The sequence below is a fragment of the Motacilla alba genome, chromosome 12 (assembly GCF_015832195.1).
Source record: "Motacilla alba alba isolate MOTALB_02 chromosome 12, Motacilla_alba_V1.0_pri, whole genome shotgun sequence".
Taxonomy (NCBI): Eukaryota; Metazoa; Chordata; class Aves; order Passeriformes; family Motacillidae; genus Motacilla; species Motacilla alba.
This window is the reverse complement of record NC_052027.1, coordinates 531,455-551,069: the sequence shown is the minus strand read 5'-3', so window position 1 is coordinate 551,069 and position 19,615 is coordinate 531,455. Positions and strand designations below refer to the sequence as shown.

The window sequence follows — 19,615 nt, the reverse complement described above, 5'->3', positions numbered from 1 at the left end:
GAATGGATGATGGATGGAATCAGGGAGGTCTCTGCCTCTCCGTGCCGCCAAGATGGGAGGGAAGTGAAGAAACGATGCAGCAGCAAAAAAAACAAAAAAAACAAAAAAAAACAAAAAAAAAAAAAAAAAAAAAAAAAAAGGGAAGAGACATAACCCAGCCTGAAGAGTCCAGCGCAGCTCCTCACAGCCTGGGTGCGAAGGGCTCTGGGGCTGTTTGTTTAGAATGTGAGTGTTTTATCCCCTCAGCACCCATAAACAGCACCGAGAGCCCGGCAGCAGACAGTGTCTGTACTGCCCAGGAGGGTGTGGGGAGGAAGCACAGGCAAGAGACAGCAAATCTTCTAAAACCACAGACAACGGTTTTGAGAAAAGTTAAGCAGTTTATTCAACAGGATGAGTCCACACCCAACCAGTGGCTTCATCTACATGGCATCACCAGCACACACAAGGACCCACTCAGACACTCTAGCTGACGGCATCTCACCATACGTTACAGAGACAACACCAGAGGAGGAAGAGGAGGAGGAGGATGGCCGGTACAGCGGGCAGCAGCCGGCATTTCCCACGGCCTCCCGGCACAACCAACCCCGTCCCCACCAGACCTCGCAGCCCAGCCACGCAAAGCAAATCAGACTGGGAACATCTACTGCCGCCCCGCGAGAACCACGACACCGCTAGTTAAATAACACACCTGCGATACAAAACGACCTACCAGGGACTTCAGCCTAAGGAACAAAGTGCAGTCATGGCCGCCCCGGGCCCGCGCTCAGGCGCTGAGGCTCCGTCCAGGGCAGGGTGGGGCGGGGGGCCACTGCTCTCCCCTCATGGCAGGGCCATGGCCATGGCTGGGATGGACGGCAGGGCCATGGTGCCACCGTGCTCCCCTCATGGCAGGGCCATGGCCGTGGCTGGGATGGACGGCAGGGCCATGGCTGTGGCTGGAGGGCTGGGCTGGACGGGGCAGGGCCGCGGGAGCCGGGCCCGGAGCGGCGCTCGCTCTGCACAGCAGAGACACAGCTGCCCTGAGCTCCCCTGTCTCTGCTCTCTGCCCAGAGACACAGCTGCCCTGAGCTCCCCTGTCTCTGCTCTCTGCCCAGAGACACAGCTGCCCTGAGCAGCCGCCCTCCGCGGCCCGGGGCAGGGCTGGCCCACCCTGGCTCCGGTGGCAGCTCGGCCGTGGGTTGTCACAGTGAAGCCCTGTGAACTCTGAAGCCCACACACAGTCTGTGCCCCCAGGGAGGTACCGAGGATCGGAGTCAGTCACTCACAAACCATGAGCGGTTCCAGTTATGATGCTCCTACAACGTATGTGGTTCAATTTTGTGCCAAGTTCGCTTACAGAAAAATACATTTCTTCCCTTAAATTTACAGTAGTTAAAACTACACTTGGAATACCATATTACAAAGGGGGAGTTTATTCTCCAACAAAAAGTCTTGGTTCCCTTTTCATTAAACAGAAAGATGGAAGGACTTTAAAAGCAATCACCCCCAGCACAACACAACTGCCCAGACGAACCCATGTGTGCACAGCCCCCAGGCCTGAACTCCAACCATTTGTTTTGGTGCTCAAAAAGGCACTTAAAGATAAGAAAACAACTGTATTAAAAACCCACAACAAAACAAAACAAAGGAAAAATGAAAGGCAATAATTTAATAGAAAGACACTGGAATTTGTACCGTATGGTCAAAAGTAAGGGAGGAAATAAAACCCCTAATGAAGATGGGTTTGCTCTCAAGTCATCTCAGAAAGCATACAAAAACCAGAAAACTGGCAAAGTGAATGTTCTCCAGGAACTAAATGGAAACAAAAGCAATAATTACTAGCAATGGATACACAGCACTGGTGCCAAATGGGTCCTTCCCTCCCCAGCCCAGGTCCCAGCCCAGCCCGGCCTGGCTGAACACCTGCCAGGCCGGGCAGAGGCCAGGGGCTGCGCCAGGAAAGGGGCACGATGGAGAAATAAACAGCAACGAGAACCAAACGCCAAGGACGTTCACAGACACGCACACACACCGTCTGCCCTGCCAGCGTGACAGGGAGGGACGTGGGCAGAGCTGCTCCCCACGGGCTCTGCCAGGGGTGCGGGCGGCTTCGCTTCCCTTCGGGATTACTATTATTATTACTGGGTTTATTTTTACATTGAGCTACCTACTAAGTGCAAAGATTTGTTGAGTGGCATCGGCTTTATCTAACTTTAGCCTATTTTTGTACAGTTTACAGGTTAACAGTTACTTTCGAGCAGTTAAGCAAGTACAGCAATATTTACAGGGCTGGCAGAGCGGGGCGTGAGGGGACACGTGTGATGGGCACGGGACAGGCACCAGCCGGGCCCACGGCGGCAGCTCTGTGCCCGGCACACGGGGGTGCAGCTGTGCAGGTGCAGAGATGGGGTGCAGCTGTCCCGTACAGGTACAGGGGTACAGGTGTGAATGCACAGGCAGTCTGGCGTGCGCGGGAGCTCCCCAGCCGAGGAGACGCGAGCCGCTGCGGGGCTGACGGGTTCTGCCGCCCTGGTCAGCGCCTCCAGCTGCCTGCTGCAGTCAGGCTGCTTCTCCTGCAGAGCTGGGGCCCGCAGCAGCGCCGGAGAGATGAGGAGGATGAAGGGGGGACAAAGCAAAGCCCCAGGCAGGGTAAGTGGCTGCTGGGTGAGTCAGGAGGGCTCGCAGGCGTCTTTGCCCAGGCACAGAGCAGCAGGATCAGAGACAGCAGGGAGGAAGGATGAATGTTAGGAGACATTAGCACGTGACCATGGGGAAGTGCCAAATCAAACCATGGGGCATTGCATGGAAATCTGTACAAGGAAAAGCTGCAGGAGAAGCACGGAGCATCTCGGATTCAGTGCTTACAGAGGAGTCTGGATTATCACACAGGACCATGCAATCCCCAGCCTTCTGCATATTTTTTCCTCTGGGTAAAACAAAATGTAGATTATTTTGCATAAACTCAAACTGTTGTATTATATGGTACAGTACAGAAAGTGCAAAGTATCACCCATCAGATCAGTTTTGCATCTGATGTGGTCAAACACGGCTCATGCTTCTCATGCAGGACCACCACTCTGACCTGAGACCCCTCCTCGCTGCTCAGGCCTGACTCTCAAGAGACCACTGGGTTGGGTTTTGATTAAAAAAAAAAAAGAAAAAGCACGTGGGGAAAGGGAGATGAAGAATCTCCAAACTCTGTAAGTTACTCCATGCTTTACCACAGGTTTGGTCACTAGTCCCTGCTCACTCTGAGAACTTGCAGAGAAGCAGCGTTCCACAGTCCCAGTGCAGCGCAGCGTCCTCCTCCTGCACGAGAGTGATGGCACACACCTCACTCTGTCCCACTCATGACACTCACTTCACTCCATTCCCATCCACGGCACACACCTTGCTTTGTCCCTGCTGCCAGGGCATCACAGGCACATGAAGACATCTCAGGATTCAGGACTGGAAAGGCTCCAGCTGGCCGGTCACACATGGTCATGTATGGATTTCCAGCTCTTCTCCACAGCCCAGCAGTGAACAGACCCCACTGTATTCCCATCCTTTTTTTTTTTTCAAAGCCAAGAGGTACAGAACATAAATTCCAGAGTGGCCTCGTATTGCTTGACGCACAGCTGCTGCAGTGTGGGCTTCCAGGGGCACACAGCCAGCCTTGGAAACCCAGACCAACCCACCGTCTCAAGAGAGGACATTTCGGAGCCAGTTTCTGAGGTAAATCTACTGTTTTAAAAAGTCATTGAATTCTGTACACTTTGTTTTTAATATATACTTCTACACCGAGTGTGTTCTCCAGTGCCAACACGTAGACCTGCCGTCTCCTCCTGCTGTAGGACTGCAAGCTCGGGAAGTGTTTCTGCATGGATGGGGTGTGTGCACACCTACGTACATACACACACACGTATGTACAGCACCAGGCCCAGGCCCCACACGTGCTTCCTTCCACAGAGGCTCCCCCAGCAGGGCTCTGACCCCCTGCCCACCCAGCGAGGCTCTGCCGTGCCCGCCCCGCTCCCGGCGTCCGGGTGCCGCGGTCCCCGTGCCCCAGCCTCCACGGCGCCCCAGCCTCCACGGCGCCCCAGCCTACATGGTGCCCGATTTATCTGCCGAGCTGCTGGGGAAGAGCTTCTCGGTGGGGGTGACGGCGGGGCTGCCCACCCCCGAGCTGCTGCTGCTGCTGGAGCGGTGCTGCACCACGGGCCGCACCGGCCGCATGGGCGGCGGCCGCAGCTGCGCCCCGGCCAGCCGGGCCGACAGCGCCGGCTTGAAGGTGGTCATCATCTCGGTGGTGGAGCTGCTGCTGCGCCGCATGGCCGCCTCGGGGTCCCGGATCAGGATGGTGTGCAGGGGGCTGGCCGGCTCCGAGTTGGCGGCGCCCATCGGGGGGTTCTTCATGGGCTCCAGCGTGTCCAGCACCACGTCGGGCGCCTGCTTGGCCGTGTTCTGCCTCTCCAGCTCCCGCAGCTCGTTCAGCGCCGTGCTCATGGTCTTCTCGATGTCCTGCGAACGCCAAAGCGACGTCAGCGCTGTGCCACGGCACCACCTGCTCTCCTGAACTCCACCCCACTGTCCTGGCATGCGTGTCTGCACAGGGGGTCTCTGATCTAAGAGCTCCCAGGGAAAACAGGAGCTTTGGGAGAAGGTGTGAAGCTCAAACTGGCTGCACAAAGCTGCCCTGTGTTCCCCAGATCAGCAGGAGCTTGGTCACCAGCTCCAGAGGGCATAAATCCTGAGCAACAGGAGTGATGGGTGAACACCAGCCTGCCCACACAGCTCCCCCACAGCACTGAGGCTGGCTCTTCCTCACAAGAGAGGCCCTGCAGCCTCCACTGGATGTACGGGGCCTCTGCTGCCCCACGCCCACAGGACAATGGCACGTGGCAGGGAGAGACACAGGGATGTTTATGGAGTGAGTGGCACAACAGCAGCTCGCCATGGACATACAGCAGCAATATACACACACAGTGAGAGGCAGCAACAAGGCCTGAGGCAGCCAAGGAGACACTGGCTCCAGCCCCTCACTGCCCACTCACCTCCGGGCTCCACAGTCTGTCCACAGGGATCACTCAGAAGGTGAACCCAGTTCAACCAGAAGCGCCCATGCACAGGGAACTAGCTACTGCCTATGGCCACAGTGCTGGGGTCTCTGTACAAACGGAGAAGCCCCAGTTTGCCTTTGCTTAAATCCACCTTAACTTAATCAAGGCCACTAACACAGCAAGACCATTGGAGAAGCAATTTAAGGCACCAGAGTCACTGTAGTGAATGCTGTCCTGGTGCAGACAAGTCCTTAATTTCATAACACCTACAAAATGCTCAGTGAGCCTCAGGTAACGTTCAAAGGATCAGCTGAAGGGAAATAACTATCAAGTTAGCTCCAATTCATTCTATTAAGCTCCTAAGATGATGAGTGAAAATACTCTCCCAGAGAAGCCTCAGGACTCTCAAGCCCAGCAGCCCCACGTGATTCAAGGTGAAAATTAACATCATGTGGGTGAGCATCTTTTCCAAGAACAACCAACAGAGCTGGGTGTGACAGCAGCACTGTAACCGTGTCTGAGGTGAAGGGGCTCCAGGCACTCCCTCCCAGCCCTCTCACCTCAGCAAGAGCTTCTGCTTCCAGGGATTTCTGATCTCCAAGGCTGCTGTGCCGGGTGGACCCACAGGTCGATCTCAGAGGGTGGCTGTCAGCCAGGGCCTTCCTGTCTGGGAAGTTGATGCTGCCCGCGCTGCCGAACGTCGCCATCCGGCGCTTCTCAGGGCTCTCGATCCTGCCCCTGTTGAGGGGGATCTTGTGGGGGCTGCTGGGGCAGGCTGCTGCTCGAGGAGGGGTGTCTATGCCGGGCCCCATCCCGCGGGGCGGGCTGTGGGTGTCTCCCCCGCTGCGGCGCCGGGGGATGGCTGCACCATCAGACCTCAATCTCACCCTGCAAAGAACCCAGCACGGCTCCAGGTCAGCGCCTGCCAGCCCACCACGGCTGGCCACATGCTGCAAGGCAGCCGCTCAGCCCTGAGCTCAGCTCAGACCAGAGCCTGCCAGCTTCAGAAGACTCAGGCAAGAGGGAAGACAAATATTTTAGCCAGTACCAAGAAAGGGACAGCATCAACTCATAAGAGTAGTTTGGCTTGGAAGGGGCCTCAAAGGCATCCTGTTTCAACCCTCTGCCATGGGCAGGGACACCTTCCACTATCCCAGCTTGCTCAGGGCCCCTGTACCCTCTGTAAATGTTAAATCCCCATTAGCAGTGCACATTAAATCCCTTCCAAGCCCCTATTACCTTGCAGTGCTTACTAGAGCTTTCCCTCCCATCCTACCTTCCTTCCTTCCCTCCCTACCCCACACACCGACTGTCCACACCTGTGACAGCGACCACCTCCAAGGTGACAGGAATGTGAGTTACCTGCCCATCACTCCCCCAAAGCCATAGTCCATGATGTGATCTGTTGGAGACTGGATGTCGTTCTTGGAGGAGGCTTTATCGTCCAGCAGCGGCCCGCTGCTCGCCTCGCTGTCTGCCTTCTGGCTCAGGCTGTCAGAGAACGCATCATCCCTAGGGAAAGGACACCACACCAGTGACAGGCTGTGCCCCTGCAGAGCCAGGGCCCGCACGCCACGCCAAGCTGAACACCACCACGTCAGCAGCTCCACGCTTTGTTAACAGGGAGCTGCACCAAGGCCACCACTGGGAACTTGGAAACAGCGCACATCTGCCCTCCCATCCCCTGTGATGTGGCTGCCACTGCGATGACTCCAGATACAGTGCTTGTAAGAGAAGCAGCACCTGCAAAGGGCCCTGGGATCCACCCACGGGCCAGGTGAACACTGAACAATCCAGGTCAACGCTCACAGGGACAAGGCCGCTGGTAAGCCTGGGTCACACCATGCTGGGGAGTCAATGAGAGATGGGGTCCAGGTACACTGGGGTACAATGTTTGGAACTGGTCTTTATCAGCCCAAATGAGAAACAAATGGAGCCAATACACAGAGAGGGAGAAGTGAACAGGCGCAGATTTCTCACCGAAGTCATTAAACAAACTGCAAAACCCACTGATTATTTAAGGTGATTGAAGTGGGCCTTGGGCAAGTACGTGATTTTAACAACCCTCACTTTACTCACATGTCTTGCACCACGATGTACTGGTGGGGAATGAGCCCGTCCACCCCGTTGTGTCTCCCTTCCCACCAGTCCTCCGACGCCCGATGGTACAGCAGGAGTGAGGCCCCTTTCTTGAAGGAGAGCTCCCGTGGAGACCGCCCAATGTAGTCAAACTTCGCTATGGCTTCAATCTGCTCCACCTCTGCACAGGAGAGAGGCACAGCGAGAGCAGCTCAGTGCAGCCCTACAGGGAGGCTGAACCCTGGAGAGCCCCTCTCCAGAGCAGCAGTGCTGCTGCTGCCCAGCGCCCCCCGAGCAGCTCACACTGAGCACAAGCCTTCTTGTTTTCAGACTGATCAATTCTTATCGTTGCTCCAGGCTTTCTGGGACCTCTCTCAGACTCACAAACTACTGGCAATTACAAACAGCTACAAAGCAGATGGGGAGCAGCAGGAATCTCCCTCTGTGCATATGGCACGCTCACCCACATTCCCATTTTCCACCTCTGGTTACAGAAACCCATTATCCTCCAGCCTGAGATTTTGTCAAGCCATGTCAGATGTTGTGATCAAACCCCACTTACCTTCTCCTCCCTTCCTTATCCTGGAGACAGTTTGGCTTGAATTATTGATGAGCAACTAATGCCCCTTTGGGGATCCCCATGGAAATAATGATACCAGCTCCAGCGAGGCAGCTGCTCTGCACCCCGCCATCTGCAGCACTCTGCCTCACTGTTTCCCCACTTTTCCTAATGTGAGCTCTACCAAACACCCTGACTCACTAACTGGGAGCTCAGGGCCTGAAATACAGGAGGGCTGAGGCAGAACTTCACTTTGGAAGGTCACGAGCACACCAGGTTCCTGGGCGAGGGTGTCACAGCAGGAGCTGCTGGGGCATCCAACAGCACTGAGGAGCCTGTGAAAGAGCCTGGCTCGCATGCAGATCTGTTTCCAGCCGGGGAATCCTGAAGAAACCATTGCAACAACTGCAAAGCAGCAACAGTGTCTCTCTCCTGTTAACCAGAGCGACCCACACTGTGCATTGCTTGGGTGGCAGAGCTGCTGCCACTCCCCAGCCACCCCTGCCACTGTTGGACCATTAGCAGGCCTTGATTATCCGAGACACTGGATCACTTCAATCCCCACCTGGAGACTGGCAGACAGAAAATGACAGCAAAACAGGGCAAGGCCCCCCAGTTCCTCCAGATCTGCTTCATTACACACGGAAACTTGCTCTGCCCCATTAGTGACTGCGGGCTCAGCAGCCATCAGTGTGTGACCTGACGCTGCTCAGGAACCAAACCACGGGGAGGAGGGGACACCAAAGGAGGACATGTAGGATGCTGCATTGGACCCTTGCCCCATTCCTGCCCCACCTGGGACAGGCCAGGCCACTTCAGCAGATTCATCTTCCCCACCTTAAGCAATCCCCACGAGGGCAGAGTGTCTGGGAACACCACAGGAGGATCAATAGAGTGTTCTCGAGCAGACAGAGCCAGGAGGGCTCCCACAGCCCTGACACAACGCTGGGCTACCAGCAGGGAGTGTACACAGGGCAAGGGGAAGAAGGAATATGAAAATCCACAAAATACAGCTGCTCATCTGCTCCACACTTGGCACCACAGTTAATCACTCGGAAACCCCGATCAGAGCCATTACCATGGCCACCCAAGTGTGAAATTGGCTGCACAGCAGCTCCCTTGCCTCCCCTTTGCCAGGCCTGTCGGCTCCTGCCTGCAGCTGAGAGCACGCCTGGAGCCACCCAGCCCCACGTGCCCTTCCCTGCGCCCAGAGCCACCTGGCCCACCATGCCCTTCCCTGCGCCCAGAGCCACCTGGCCCACCATGCCCTTCCCTGTGCCTGCAGCCACCTGGCCCACCATGCCCTTCCCTGCGCCCAGAGCCACCTGGCCCACCATGCCCTTCCCGGTGCCCAGAACCACCTGGCCCACCATGCCCTTCCCTGTGCCTGCAGCCACCTGGCCCACCATGCCCTTCCCTGTGCCCAGAGCCACCTGGCCCACCATGCCCTTCCCTGTGCCTGCAGCCACCTGGCCCACCATGCCCTTCCCTGTTCCGTTCCTGTGGCCCTGCTTGCCAGGTGAGCCCTCCCTCCTCCCCGCAGCCTCGCAGGGCAGATGTGTCCTGCCGAGGCAGTTCACGGCCAGGGCGGCAGCAGCTGTCAGAAGCAGAAGGTGCTCAGCTCCCCAGGGCCCTTCCAGCACAGCAGGCCCTGCCATGGCTCCCCACCCCTGGCAGTGCCAGCGGCGTTCCCCAAACGTGGTGCTGCTGGCACGCGGGGAGCACAGCGCTGCCTCCTCTGCAGCCCAGCCCTGCCAGCAGCCAGCCCGTGCAGCCTCAGCCCGCAGTGGCTGCTCTCCTGCACGCACCCAGCCCTGCTCAGTCCTGCTCACCGTCGTCACTGGTGTGCGGCTCTGTCCCGTTGTCGTGGTCCACTTCATCGATGGTGCCCGGCTCGCTGTGCGGGCTGTCACTGCAGAGGAACACACCAGGCTGTCACACAGCAAATGACACCGTTCCCAAGGCACTCAGCACACCTAATGCTGCCCAGGGAGGTGGTGGAGTGCCCATCTCTGGAGGTGCACAAGAACAAGTGGATGTGTCCAGGTGACAAGGTGGTGCTTGGTCAAAGGTTGGGCTCAGTCTTGGAGGTCTTTGCCAACCTAACTAATTCTGTGATTTGTGATTCTCTGACTTCAAATCACAGCAGATGCCTGAACTTGCTGAGAACAGCAGACACACCACAATCACCAGGCCCAGAATGTCACATTCTGTTGGCTCTTGTGTCTTTAGCACAGTTTGGCAAAACTAACACGAAGTGACACTGAGCTAAATGTCCCATTCCCTAATTCACAGTGAGGGTCAGCTTTAGCTCCTCTGCTGCACCAGGAAGGATGGTGGCAGGTGACTAGTACAAGGCATAGTGAGGGCTCAGAAATGTATGAAACTTGTAGAAAATTAGTTCAAGTATGTTATTGATCCTGGTTTGTTAAACCCAGACCTGAATGTAGGGCTGTAATTCCAGCAACAAAGGGAACTGGAAGGTTTGGGTTAACCTCGGGCTGAGGGATTTCATCCAACCAGCAAATCATGATGGAACTGTGGGTCTTTACTCAAAATTTCCAGCCTATGAGGAACTTGGATAGAATTTACCTAAAATTCTGAACACGCTTCTGTGGATCTGCAGCTCAAAAAAATCTTCATCAGTATTAGTACTTGCCCTGGAAAAAGTTTCTTCTGATGCTTTTTACTGAGGTTTAAAATACTGAGTCAGCACAAGAAAATGAAATACCTGGTGAAACTGCCTGATTTAACTGACTAAATCAAACGGTTCAGTGTGCAAGAGCCTCTTGGCCCCATGAAGGTGTTTGTACCCAGGAACCCTGCAGAGAGCTCACCAGTACTCCTCCCCTCCAGTCATGCACTTCTCGTAGACAGGCCCCTCCAGCTCCCGGTGGCTGGGGAAGATGCCCTCGTGGTGAATGATGATGGTTTTGATGACCTCATTGACATGGGCCTGGCAGGACACCGGATCCTGCCCGTCAGGAATGTGCATCAGCGTGGGCCCGAAGCAGATGGCCAGGTTGTAGGGATCCATCATGTTCTCATCGCTGTACTGTGACAAGCTGCAAGCACACAGTGAGGAGCTGCCGTGCCGCGGCCCCGCTCACGGGAAACCTCCCAGCAGAGCCGCCACCCTGGCATGCACCAGCACCGAGCTGTCCCCTCCCCGGGCACGCAGCCACGGCCAGCAGGGCCGGGAGAACCCAAGCACAGCAACCCACGGCAACACCAGAAGGGACTCGTGCACCAAAGAGGGGAAGCCCTGGCAAAAGGGACAGCAAGGAGGAACCTGGTGAAGCAGGAAAACAGACTCACTGGTTAAGGAAAGCAAAGAGGTATCTCATGACCACGATGACAGCCCGAGGCAGAGTGACAATGATCTGCTGGATCTGGTGCACTCTCTCTGCAGGGTTCTCAGTTTCTGGAACACATGGATAGAAAGCACATCCTCAAAAACCTTTTCAGGAACAGACAGCTCAGCACCAGAGGGACTTGTTCCAGATCTAGTGGCCCAGTAAGTGAGGAAACAAAAGCCTGTCTCCAGAGGTCATCCATCAGTCTGGTACTAAGGTGCAGGAAGAGAACGGGGGACACTGCTCCTCCAGCAGGGAATTTGTATGTTCAGATGCAGTACGAACAGCAAATAAAGACATTTCCGTGGGTTTGTTTTTAAAATAAATGGTTATGCATTATTCATTTCATTCCTCAACAACTCCTCTATTCCTCAAAAGCCTGAGTCGATGTGGCACTGAAAACAGAGCACTGCTTGATTTTCTAGGGCAGATTTTTAAATGAGGTTTTTATTCAGGTTACCCTTCTGGGTCATGCACTGGATCCTTCTGAGCCCTTCCATCCTGTCTGCTGCTGCTCTGAATAGGAATTAGAAACTGCCAGGAAATAGGTTAGTGCTGAGTCCGTGCTTTCAGATGAGCTGCTCTCCACCCCACAGGGGTGCAGAGCCCGGAGCTGCCATCAGACACCTGCTCCCTCCCAAGGGAAGGGGGTGACAGCGCTGTCCTGCCTTAAGCTACCCCTGTGCTCTGTAGAGAGTTAATCCTGTGGCTGCTGTTTCACAGGAAGCAGAGGACAAGCACCAGAGCTTTTCTGGAGCAGGCAGATGACACAGGAGTGCTTGTTCTGGCTCAAACTATGCCATTTGCTAATCACAATAAAGTTCACTGACAACATGTAGCTAGCTTGCCATTTAATCAAAATTCTGAGCAAAATCTGGCCTCGATACCAAAATGGAAAGCTTTGTAGTATTTCACATGGGGAATGTTTCCATTTGATTCATCCCATTATTGCCTGCTGGATTGTCTACTTCTTCAGCCTGGTTTTACAAAAGAGGGTATTTCTTTTAAAAGAACCCCAACTAAATATAAACTGGATAAAATCCTATGGTAACAAAGATCTGTTCTGACACCAAGAGGAACAAACTCTCAAAACACTTGCCTTTCTCCCAGAGCAAAATGTTTCAGCTGGGCATATGGAATTAACAGGGTACCAATCACCACTGCACACGCAAGGACAGCCCCACGTGGACTCTGGAAAGTGCCTTTTGACCTGTCTATTGCCCTTGTGCCTTTGAGGAGCTTCCATAAACCCCAGCCCTTCAAGAGCAAAAGGAAAAGTTCTTCACCCTGCTGAGGCTGGGACACCTAGTGTGTAGCCTGTGTTTATGTGTGTTTGTGCAGCACAGACAGCTGCAGTTTAGGTCACATTTTCAACAGGAACAAGACACTTTAATTTATTTAAAATCTATCCTTAATCAAAAGGTTGCAAGAGCAGTAGGAAGAGAAAGATGAGTAAAAGGAAGATTCTTGTTAAAATGGGAAAAATAAAGAGAGAGAGATAAGAGAATAATGCCCAGAAAATTAACAGATGATGTTTGCAAAAAAACTCCCAAAAGCTTAATAAATTGTGCACATTTGCATTAATTAGGGATGGTGTCAAACACAAGCCTATCTGCAAGCACACCGGGAGCCACGTCACCAAGCACATTCTGGCACCAGAGGGGACCCATCCCCTTCTCCCAGGCTGTGCCCTCAGCTTCCAGCTCTGCAGCCCCTGTGGAGGGCTGCCAAAGAAAGCACAAGCCACACTGCAAATCCCTGTCCAGGGCATGAACTGGTGCAGAACCACCTTCCTTTGCTGGTCTCACAAGCGTGCTGTGCTGCTTTACACATCAAAACTGAATAGCAACAGTGAATGTCCTAAAGCTACTACATAAAACAACTGCTCTTGAGAAATCAGAACACATTCTTCTGCTCTGGTACAAGCTCATCCCTGAGCCAGTGCCCTCCAGCTATCACCTGGCTCCCTCAGCATCACTAGACCCCCAGCAGTTATGAACAGGCACCCTCAGAAGGGGGGAAAGCACCACGGGCAGTGAAGCCCAGAGAAGGCCTTGAGCAGATGTTCCCCCTGTGGTGCCCCTACAGCCGAGACACCCCAACCCCAAACGACCCCAACATGTCTCCTGTAACATAAAATCACCCTGTAGCCAAAATGGCAGCACTTCCATCACCTCTGAAACTTCAAGGTCATTGTGCCTCCTTTGTTCCCCCCAGAGAAGCAATTTCCCCTCTCCCCCCCACCAGTGCACACCCCTGATGTCCTTTCCCAGCAACTCCCACTGCCCTCCTGCCACCCTCCTCACAGCAGAAAGCCCTGTCTGCAAACTCAGGGAAACCTGCCCCCTTTAGTGCTCCTCTCATCCCACCCAGTTCTCCACGAAGAGCTGCCACATGTACTTACTTATAGTAGATATCAAATCTTGAAACCTTTCCTTAGGAAAGAGGGGGTTTTCCAGTCCTCGGAAATACAGCTTCAAGACTCCAGCCACTGAGTTAATGTCTCGTTCGTTCTGATCATCAGCGAGGGGGTCTTCACCTGCCCACAGAAAAGGTTTTATATCCAGCATCACCATCAAGCTGGACTAGCACAAGTGGTTTTCCTCATTTAGTGGATCACCCAAATTTCCCAGGGTTCAGAAACCCTCCTCATGTGCAATGGCAATGCTGATTTTTCCTGAAAACCAGTTTCACTGGGGGATCTCAAACCTTTCCTGAGGACAAGGATGATATTGGTTGTTCCTCCTTCAATGTTTCCAGCTCAGTGCATTCCTTCTGTTTACAGCACCAGCCCAGAAAACTGAGGAGGTCTGAACACCACAGAGTGAGAGGCTGAGAGGACAGGCTTGGCTGGAGGATGCAATTACACCCCTGGAATGGACCCAACGGCTCTGGGTAGCTTTGTACTGACTTAAATCTGTGAAAGGCTTTCAGTGCTCCCAAGATCTGGATACTACTAATTAATCTTAAATTGGATGTGCAAATCCTCCAGCCTTTGACAACCCTAACACTGCCTTATCCATTGGCCCATCCACCTTCATCCTGATCCTTCCACTGCTGCTCAAGGATCACTATTCCCAGCAGGACTGTCCCTGTCACAGCTCCCCTCCACTCAGGACAGCAGGCCTGCTTTCCCTTTCTCACTGGCCTGGCATCCTGAGTGTGATTTTCTCAGCAGATCACTGGCACCTTCACAGCCAGCACTGGCACCAGGTACAGGGAACGCTGTGCCTCCCTTGGCAAAGTGCTGCAGGAAGGAGGGACAAGGGTCCCAGCAAATTCTTTTATGGCTCTTTGTTTTTAATGACTGTGGAAAAGACCTCTGCACGTACCCCTACTTCTCATACTCCTTCCCTGGGTAACTCTTCACTACTGCCAGAGACACAACACTGGGAAACCCAGAAGGGATAAAACCTGCTCATGTCTCATAGCACAAAGGGCTTTAACACAGGCTTTACACCCTGGCTACTGCACCCAGCACACACCACCTCCCACAAGGATCCTCCTCAGGCAGGGCATCCTGCTGTACCTGCACACCCCACCTCCCACAAGGATCCTCCTCAGGCAGGGCATCCTGCTGTACCTGCACACCCCAGCTACACACCTCTCTCAAATGAGTTCTTGATGTCGTTGACTTCCACCTGGGAGCCAGGGACTCTGAAGATGCCCTGTTGCTGGAGGCCTGGAAGAAAGCAATGCTTTAGGAGACAGAGGAACTGCAGGGCAACACCTGCAGGTCAAAACAGCAGAACCCAGGAGCCAATGCACCAGACAGGCTTGGACCAAGCAGGGACAGCCTGCTGCACCTCCCTTCTGCTCATATTCTCCAACCACAGCCCCCAGATCAGGGTGCTGAAAGGGCTCATGGGCAAGCACACAACTGAACCTGGGCACGTGCTAATAAAACCTCACCAGTGGCCAGGCAGCTAGTGCCATTGGAATTCTAAGCTGAGCCATGGAGAAGGGAGTGCAGGCAGCCCTGGGAGTCCCTGCTGGCTCTCACTGCTCACTCAGGTACTTTATCCTTGGCAGGTTTCTGGGGCTAGGCTGAGCCAACTTACCATACAGATTGATGTAGCGGATGCAGCTTTCTACAACAAGTGGGATGGCCTGTCCCGAATCCTTCAGGAAAGGAAAGGAAAAGAGAAAAATTACTGGTTCATTGCTAACAAAGCATGGGAAATGCATTAAAGACTGCAAAACCGGAGATTTGAAAATTAATGCTGTGGAGTTTAGTAAGAGGACAGGCAGGAAAGGAGGTGTTACAAACATGGAGCCATCAAAGAGCGCTGAGGATACTGTGTACAGCCAAAAATGCCCAAGAAAGCTGTCACTAAGGTGTGTGAAATGTTGCTGCTCCCTATCTGGCTCAGACAGGAGACTGCCACGAGGGATCACAGCTATTCCACCCCAAAGGTGAAACGCTGAGCTGAAACAAAACTTGTGCTATACGTGGCTGATGGAATAAGCTTCCTGTAACAGAGCTTACAACAATATTTCCACCAAAGGAAAGAGCCATTGTCAGCAGGTGCTAAAAAACCCAACAAGCACCACTGGGTATGGAACCAAGTGCCTGAGTCTGAACCAGTGGTGAATTCTGGCTTCTCCCCAGGCCCCCTGTGGCAGAAGCTCAAGGGGACCATGGGCCATGTCTGACAGCCCAAAGGGACACATTTCTCTTTGGGACTCTGGTGGTTTTTCCAGCAGAGCACAGTGGCATCTCTGGGTAATTCCCTCTGTCTCGTAGATGGGTCTCCAGTAAGTACCTGATTCCTCGTTCGTGCATTCCTCCTTCCTCTGAGCACAGAAAAAGCAGCAGAGTGGAAAAAAGAGAACAGATTAAGCAGGGATAAGTTCAGTTAGAGGTAAGCATCTCCTTCGGAGACCATGAATGCTCAAATGCAATGGCAGCTTAGCAAGGGCCAACACAGGCCTTTGGGATGTCCACCCTCCCTCCCAAACCCCTCCGGCACGCTGCACCCCAGCCTCCGCGACCTGCAGGGACAGCCTCTGGGATTCCCTCCCTGTCTGAACCTGTGGCCTTCCCAGGAGCCCAAGGACAGGGACAGACCTTGCCTGGGGCACTGGGCAGCCATGGGGGCACTGGTGACCAGGGGACATCTGGGCAGCTGCCAGTGGCCCAGCAGCCTGTGAGGCTGTACACCCCAAGGGCAGGCAGCCGTCCCCCAAAGGGTCTCTGCTAGCACAGGACACTCCTGCTCAGATGGATTTCTAGAGCAGGTAATTCCTCCTTCTCAGTGCTGAACAGGCTGGGATTTAATGAGCATTACTTTTTTAAAAACCAGTTGAAGTCAGGAGTAATCACAAATCCTAACGGGATTACAGGCTTTGCCAGCGGGGTCAGTACTCCCCGTGCTGGTGCTGTGCACAGACACTGCCCTCGGGCTTAGGGCTGAGCTTGAGGCAATAAACCCCAGCCAGATGATGCCTATTAGTCACCTAATCCAACAGTTTGTCTTTACAGCTCCCCAAAGTGTTTTCACTGAAGCTTTCTCCAGAGCAGGATTACAGGACAGCACTGTCAGCAGCTGGCAGGGGATGAGCCAGCTGGGCTGGCTGTTCCTGATGTATTTGTGTGCAAGGCTGAGGGTCACCTGTCTGCTCTCCAACATGGACACCCCTACAACAGGATTTCTACCCCAGGCTAACAGTCCTTGAAAGTGGGGAACACTTCTGGGGTCATTTTATCTTCCTTCTCAGCCACAAGGATGGATGACCACCAAAAGAGGAAGGGGGATGTGTCTGTTGCTCCTTTGAGGGCTGGGCTGAGCTTGTGTAATCTTTCTTCCCAGGATGGGTAGAAGCAGTAGGACAATGAGGACACTCAGCCAGGAGTGCCTCACAGTACACATGGCCACCAGCCACGGGTGGGGTCTGGAGCACGCAGCTGATGGGACAGAACACCAGGAATGCACGAGGGAAGCTATGGAGAGAAATCACCACTGAGGCAAAGCCGTGCTGGCCACGCCAGCTGGGTGCAGATGGGCCAGAGGGACCCCCGAGGATGGCAAGCAGCCAGGACAGGAAAGCCACCATTCCATTCCCAGCGTTCACAGACACTCCTACTGCAAGCCAGCAAGTACCTTAATGAATGTTTCCATATTGCCGTTAAAGAGTTTATGATTATAGACTGAGAGAGGCCTAGGTCTCCTCATTTTCTGTGGCTTAGGGGGAAGACATGGGGGCCTGGGAGAAAATGGAACAAAATAAATCAACAAAACACCAACATAAATGCAAAGACAGGGTGAGATCTCACAGGTTATAACTGAGAATAAATCAAACAGAAGAGTCCCTCTGCGAGGATTTGATGTGTAGCTCCACGCACCCTGCAGCCACTGACACTGGTGTGTCCCACACGGACACCACTCCAGCAGGAAACCAACGGCATTGGTGGCCAGCTGGATCTAACACCTGCCTCCCACCAGCGCCAGCTCAGCACCCCCTCAGCCTGAAGAGGCACCGAGAGCAGCTGAGGAGATACACTCGAAATAAACCACAGCTCCCCCAGAAAACGCTGGGGTATTCCTGCTTGTTCCTAAACAGATTCCACTCTGCTCACAGAAGGAGGCCAGAATGAGGACAGTGGGAACACCTCCACAGTGCTGTATGTAACTTCTGTTTGGAATCCCAGGGATGGGGACGGCCCTGCCACTGCTAGGAACCAAGAAGGCAGGGAAGCCTGTGACAGGTTTCAGTGCGGGACTGAGGACGCTGGAGTGCCACTTGCAGTAATGCTATTCCCAGCCCAATTCCTCTGGATAATTAAGGACATTCAGTGTCCAGATCTAGAAAAAGGAGAAAAACACCACAAAATCCCAAACAGATTTCTGCCCTGCCCTCTGGCCCAGGCTGTACCGATGTCTGCAGGGGAGAGAACAAGACTGCAAACACACACAGAACTGGGTGCTGGGAGCCTTCATGCAGGAGAGCTCATGGAACAGGCACGGACACTTTACACAGAGCTGGGTGCAAAGGGGACAGCAGGGGTCTGCTGGTTCCTTGATCAGATGCCTCTAATTAAGCAACGTGACTCTACACTCCTACAGCTTCCAGCCACTCCTTTGAGGGGTGGCTGAGGAGCAGAGGTGATGCTGCCCGCTGGGAGCAGCCCTGCCCCACACACTGCAGGGACTGTGCCTGCAGCCCCCAGCCAGGGCCCTGCACGCACACCCGGGCCCCGGGGTGTGGGGCACTGGGGAGCAGGGCATTTCAGCTCCTCAGAGTGCCACACTGCACAGCCCCTTCTCTCTGAAGGTCCCTCTCTGTCCTGACAGCACCCCGGTGCCCCGCTGGGTGCCCAGCCCTGGCGCCACTCGGGCTGGTGCTGGCAGCACAAGGAGCCTCCTTCCTGCCTGGCAAGGCAGCCCAGGCTGCACCATCTGCTTCAGCACTTCTAACAGAGCTTTTGTGGCTGGTATTGTAAATTCTATTAAACACAAACAAGGTTGGAACAAGCTGACACACAGAGAGGCCGTGCATGTTCTGGGGAGCTGTTTGGAGGCTTTGCTGGCCTGTGTCTCGCTGTCAGAACACCAGCACACTCCTAGCAAACCACTGGAGCTGGGGAGATGCTCCATGGACTGGATCAAAGCCTCCTCTCTGCCACATCTGCCCCAGCCCTATCTCCTGCAGTAGAGGGATGAAATCTGTGATACAGGTATGCTCTGCACTCATAGGTAAAGCAGCCAGAGCTGGGAGAGGATTTCAGGGACATAATAAAGTCCTCAAAGGAAGAGGGATGGCAGGGAGTGAGTGGACACCTTCGTGTCACCCTGTCTGAACACAACCCCACCTCAGCTATGCTCCAGAGCATTGCACTGTGCTGACAAAGCACATCCAGGCACATCAGAGCCAGCCAGCCAGAAACCACACTGCAGCAGAACCGAGGGCTGCTCGCCATCCCCCTGAGCCCAGCACTCCAGGCCATGCAGCTGGCAAGCAGGATGTGAGGCACAGGGACTGCCAGCCCGCCAGCACAGGGGGCTGCAGGTGGGTAACTGAACCCCACCAAGCTGCACCAGCAGCAAAGCAAATCCCCCTTCTCACAGCCCCCTCCTGCCAGCGCCAGCCCTCCCCAGGAGCAAGTAGGGGAAGAAAGTGCTCACCTGGTTGTTCCGCACTCAGCTCTTTCACCTGTAAGAAACACAAGTTCCCATCATCCCTGCACATCAGCCACCAGCACAGGACTGCAGAGCACAGCTGCACAGGAGCTCACACCCTCACTGCTGGCTCCCACACCCCAAGGAATGGCTTCCAGCAGAGAGAAGCTGCATTTGGGGAGGAGAGATGCCCACCTGGTGCCCCCACCATTAAAAGACAGATTAGAAATCTGGAGGGAGAAGAGCGAGGGGAAGGAAAGAGGCAGAGGGTGGGAGTGAGCAGCAATCTCTGCTGCTGGAGAAGTAACCCAGCACTTCAGCACACAGTATCAGATTCAAAGAGATTTCTCGATGTGCACTCCCAAAGAAAAGTGGGAGGAGTAATCCAAGGAAATCATGGTTTTGCATGTCACTGGCTAGGCTGAGCAGCAGCAGCAGCCAGGCACAGAGCCATCAGACACTCAGGAGAACATCCAC

The 19,615-nt window shown here is 54.3% G+C and overlaps 1 protein-coding gene across 3 annotated transcripts in view; it reads right to left on the bottom strand.

Annotated features, from left to right (window-relative positions):
• Window positions 1–360: 360 nt before the first annotated feature.
• The window catches only part of SRGAP3 (SLIT-ROBO Rho GTPase activating protein 3), a 71,075-nt gene continuing 51,820 nt past the window's right edge, over window positions 361–19,615 (bottom strand). Inside the window, exons 11-22 of one of the 3 annotated variants that reach the window (XM_038149073.1) lie at window positions 19,145–19,172; window positions 15,785–15,815; window positions 15,080–15,140; window positions 14,623–14,700; window positions 13,423–13,557; window positions 10,981–11,086; window positions 10,500–10,727; window positions 9,495–9,574; window positions 7,104–7,284; window positions 6,387–6,536; window positions 5,585–5,912; window positions 361–4,485 (exon numbers count right to left, since the gene is read on the bottom strand). In XM_038149073.1, the coding sequence (XP_038005001.1) occupies window positions 4,069–4,485; window positions 5,585–5,912; window positions 6,387–6,536; window positions 7,104–7,284; window positions 9,495–9,574; window positions 10,500–10,727; window positions 10,981–11,086; window positions 13,423–13,557; window positions 14,623–14,700; window positions 15,080–15,140; window positions 15,785–15,815; window positions 19,145–19,172 (1,823 nt within the window). In that variant the 3' untranslated portion in view covers window positions 361–4,068. Of the gene's footprint in view, window positions 4,486–5,584; window positions 5,913–6,382; window positions 6,537–7,103; window positions 7,285–9,494; window positions 9,575–10,499; window positions 10,728–10,980; window positions 11,087–13,422; window positions 13,558–14,622; window positions 14,701–15,079; window positions 15,141–15,784; window positions 15,816–17,122; window positions 17,226–19,144; window positions 19,173–19,615 lie in introns of those variants that run through there. The other 2 variants (XM_038149072.1, XM_038149074.1) reach the window with 2 other exon arrangements.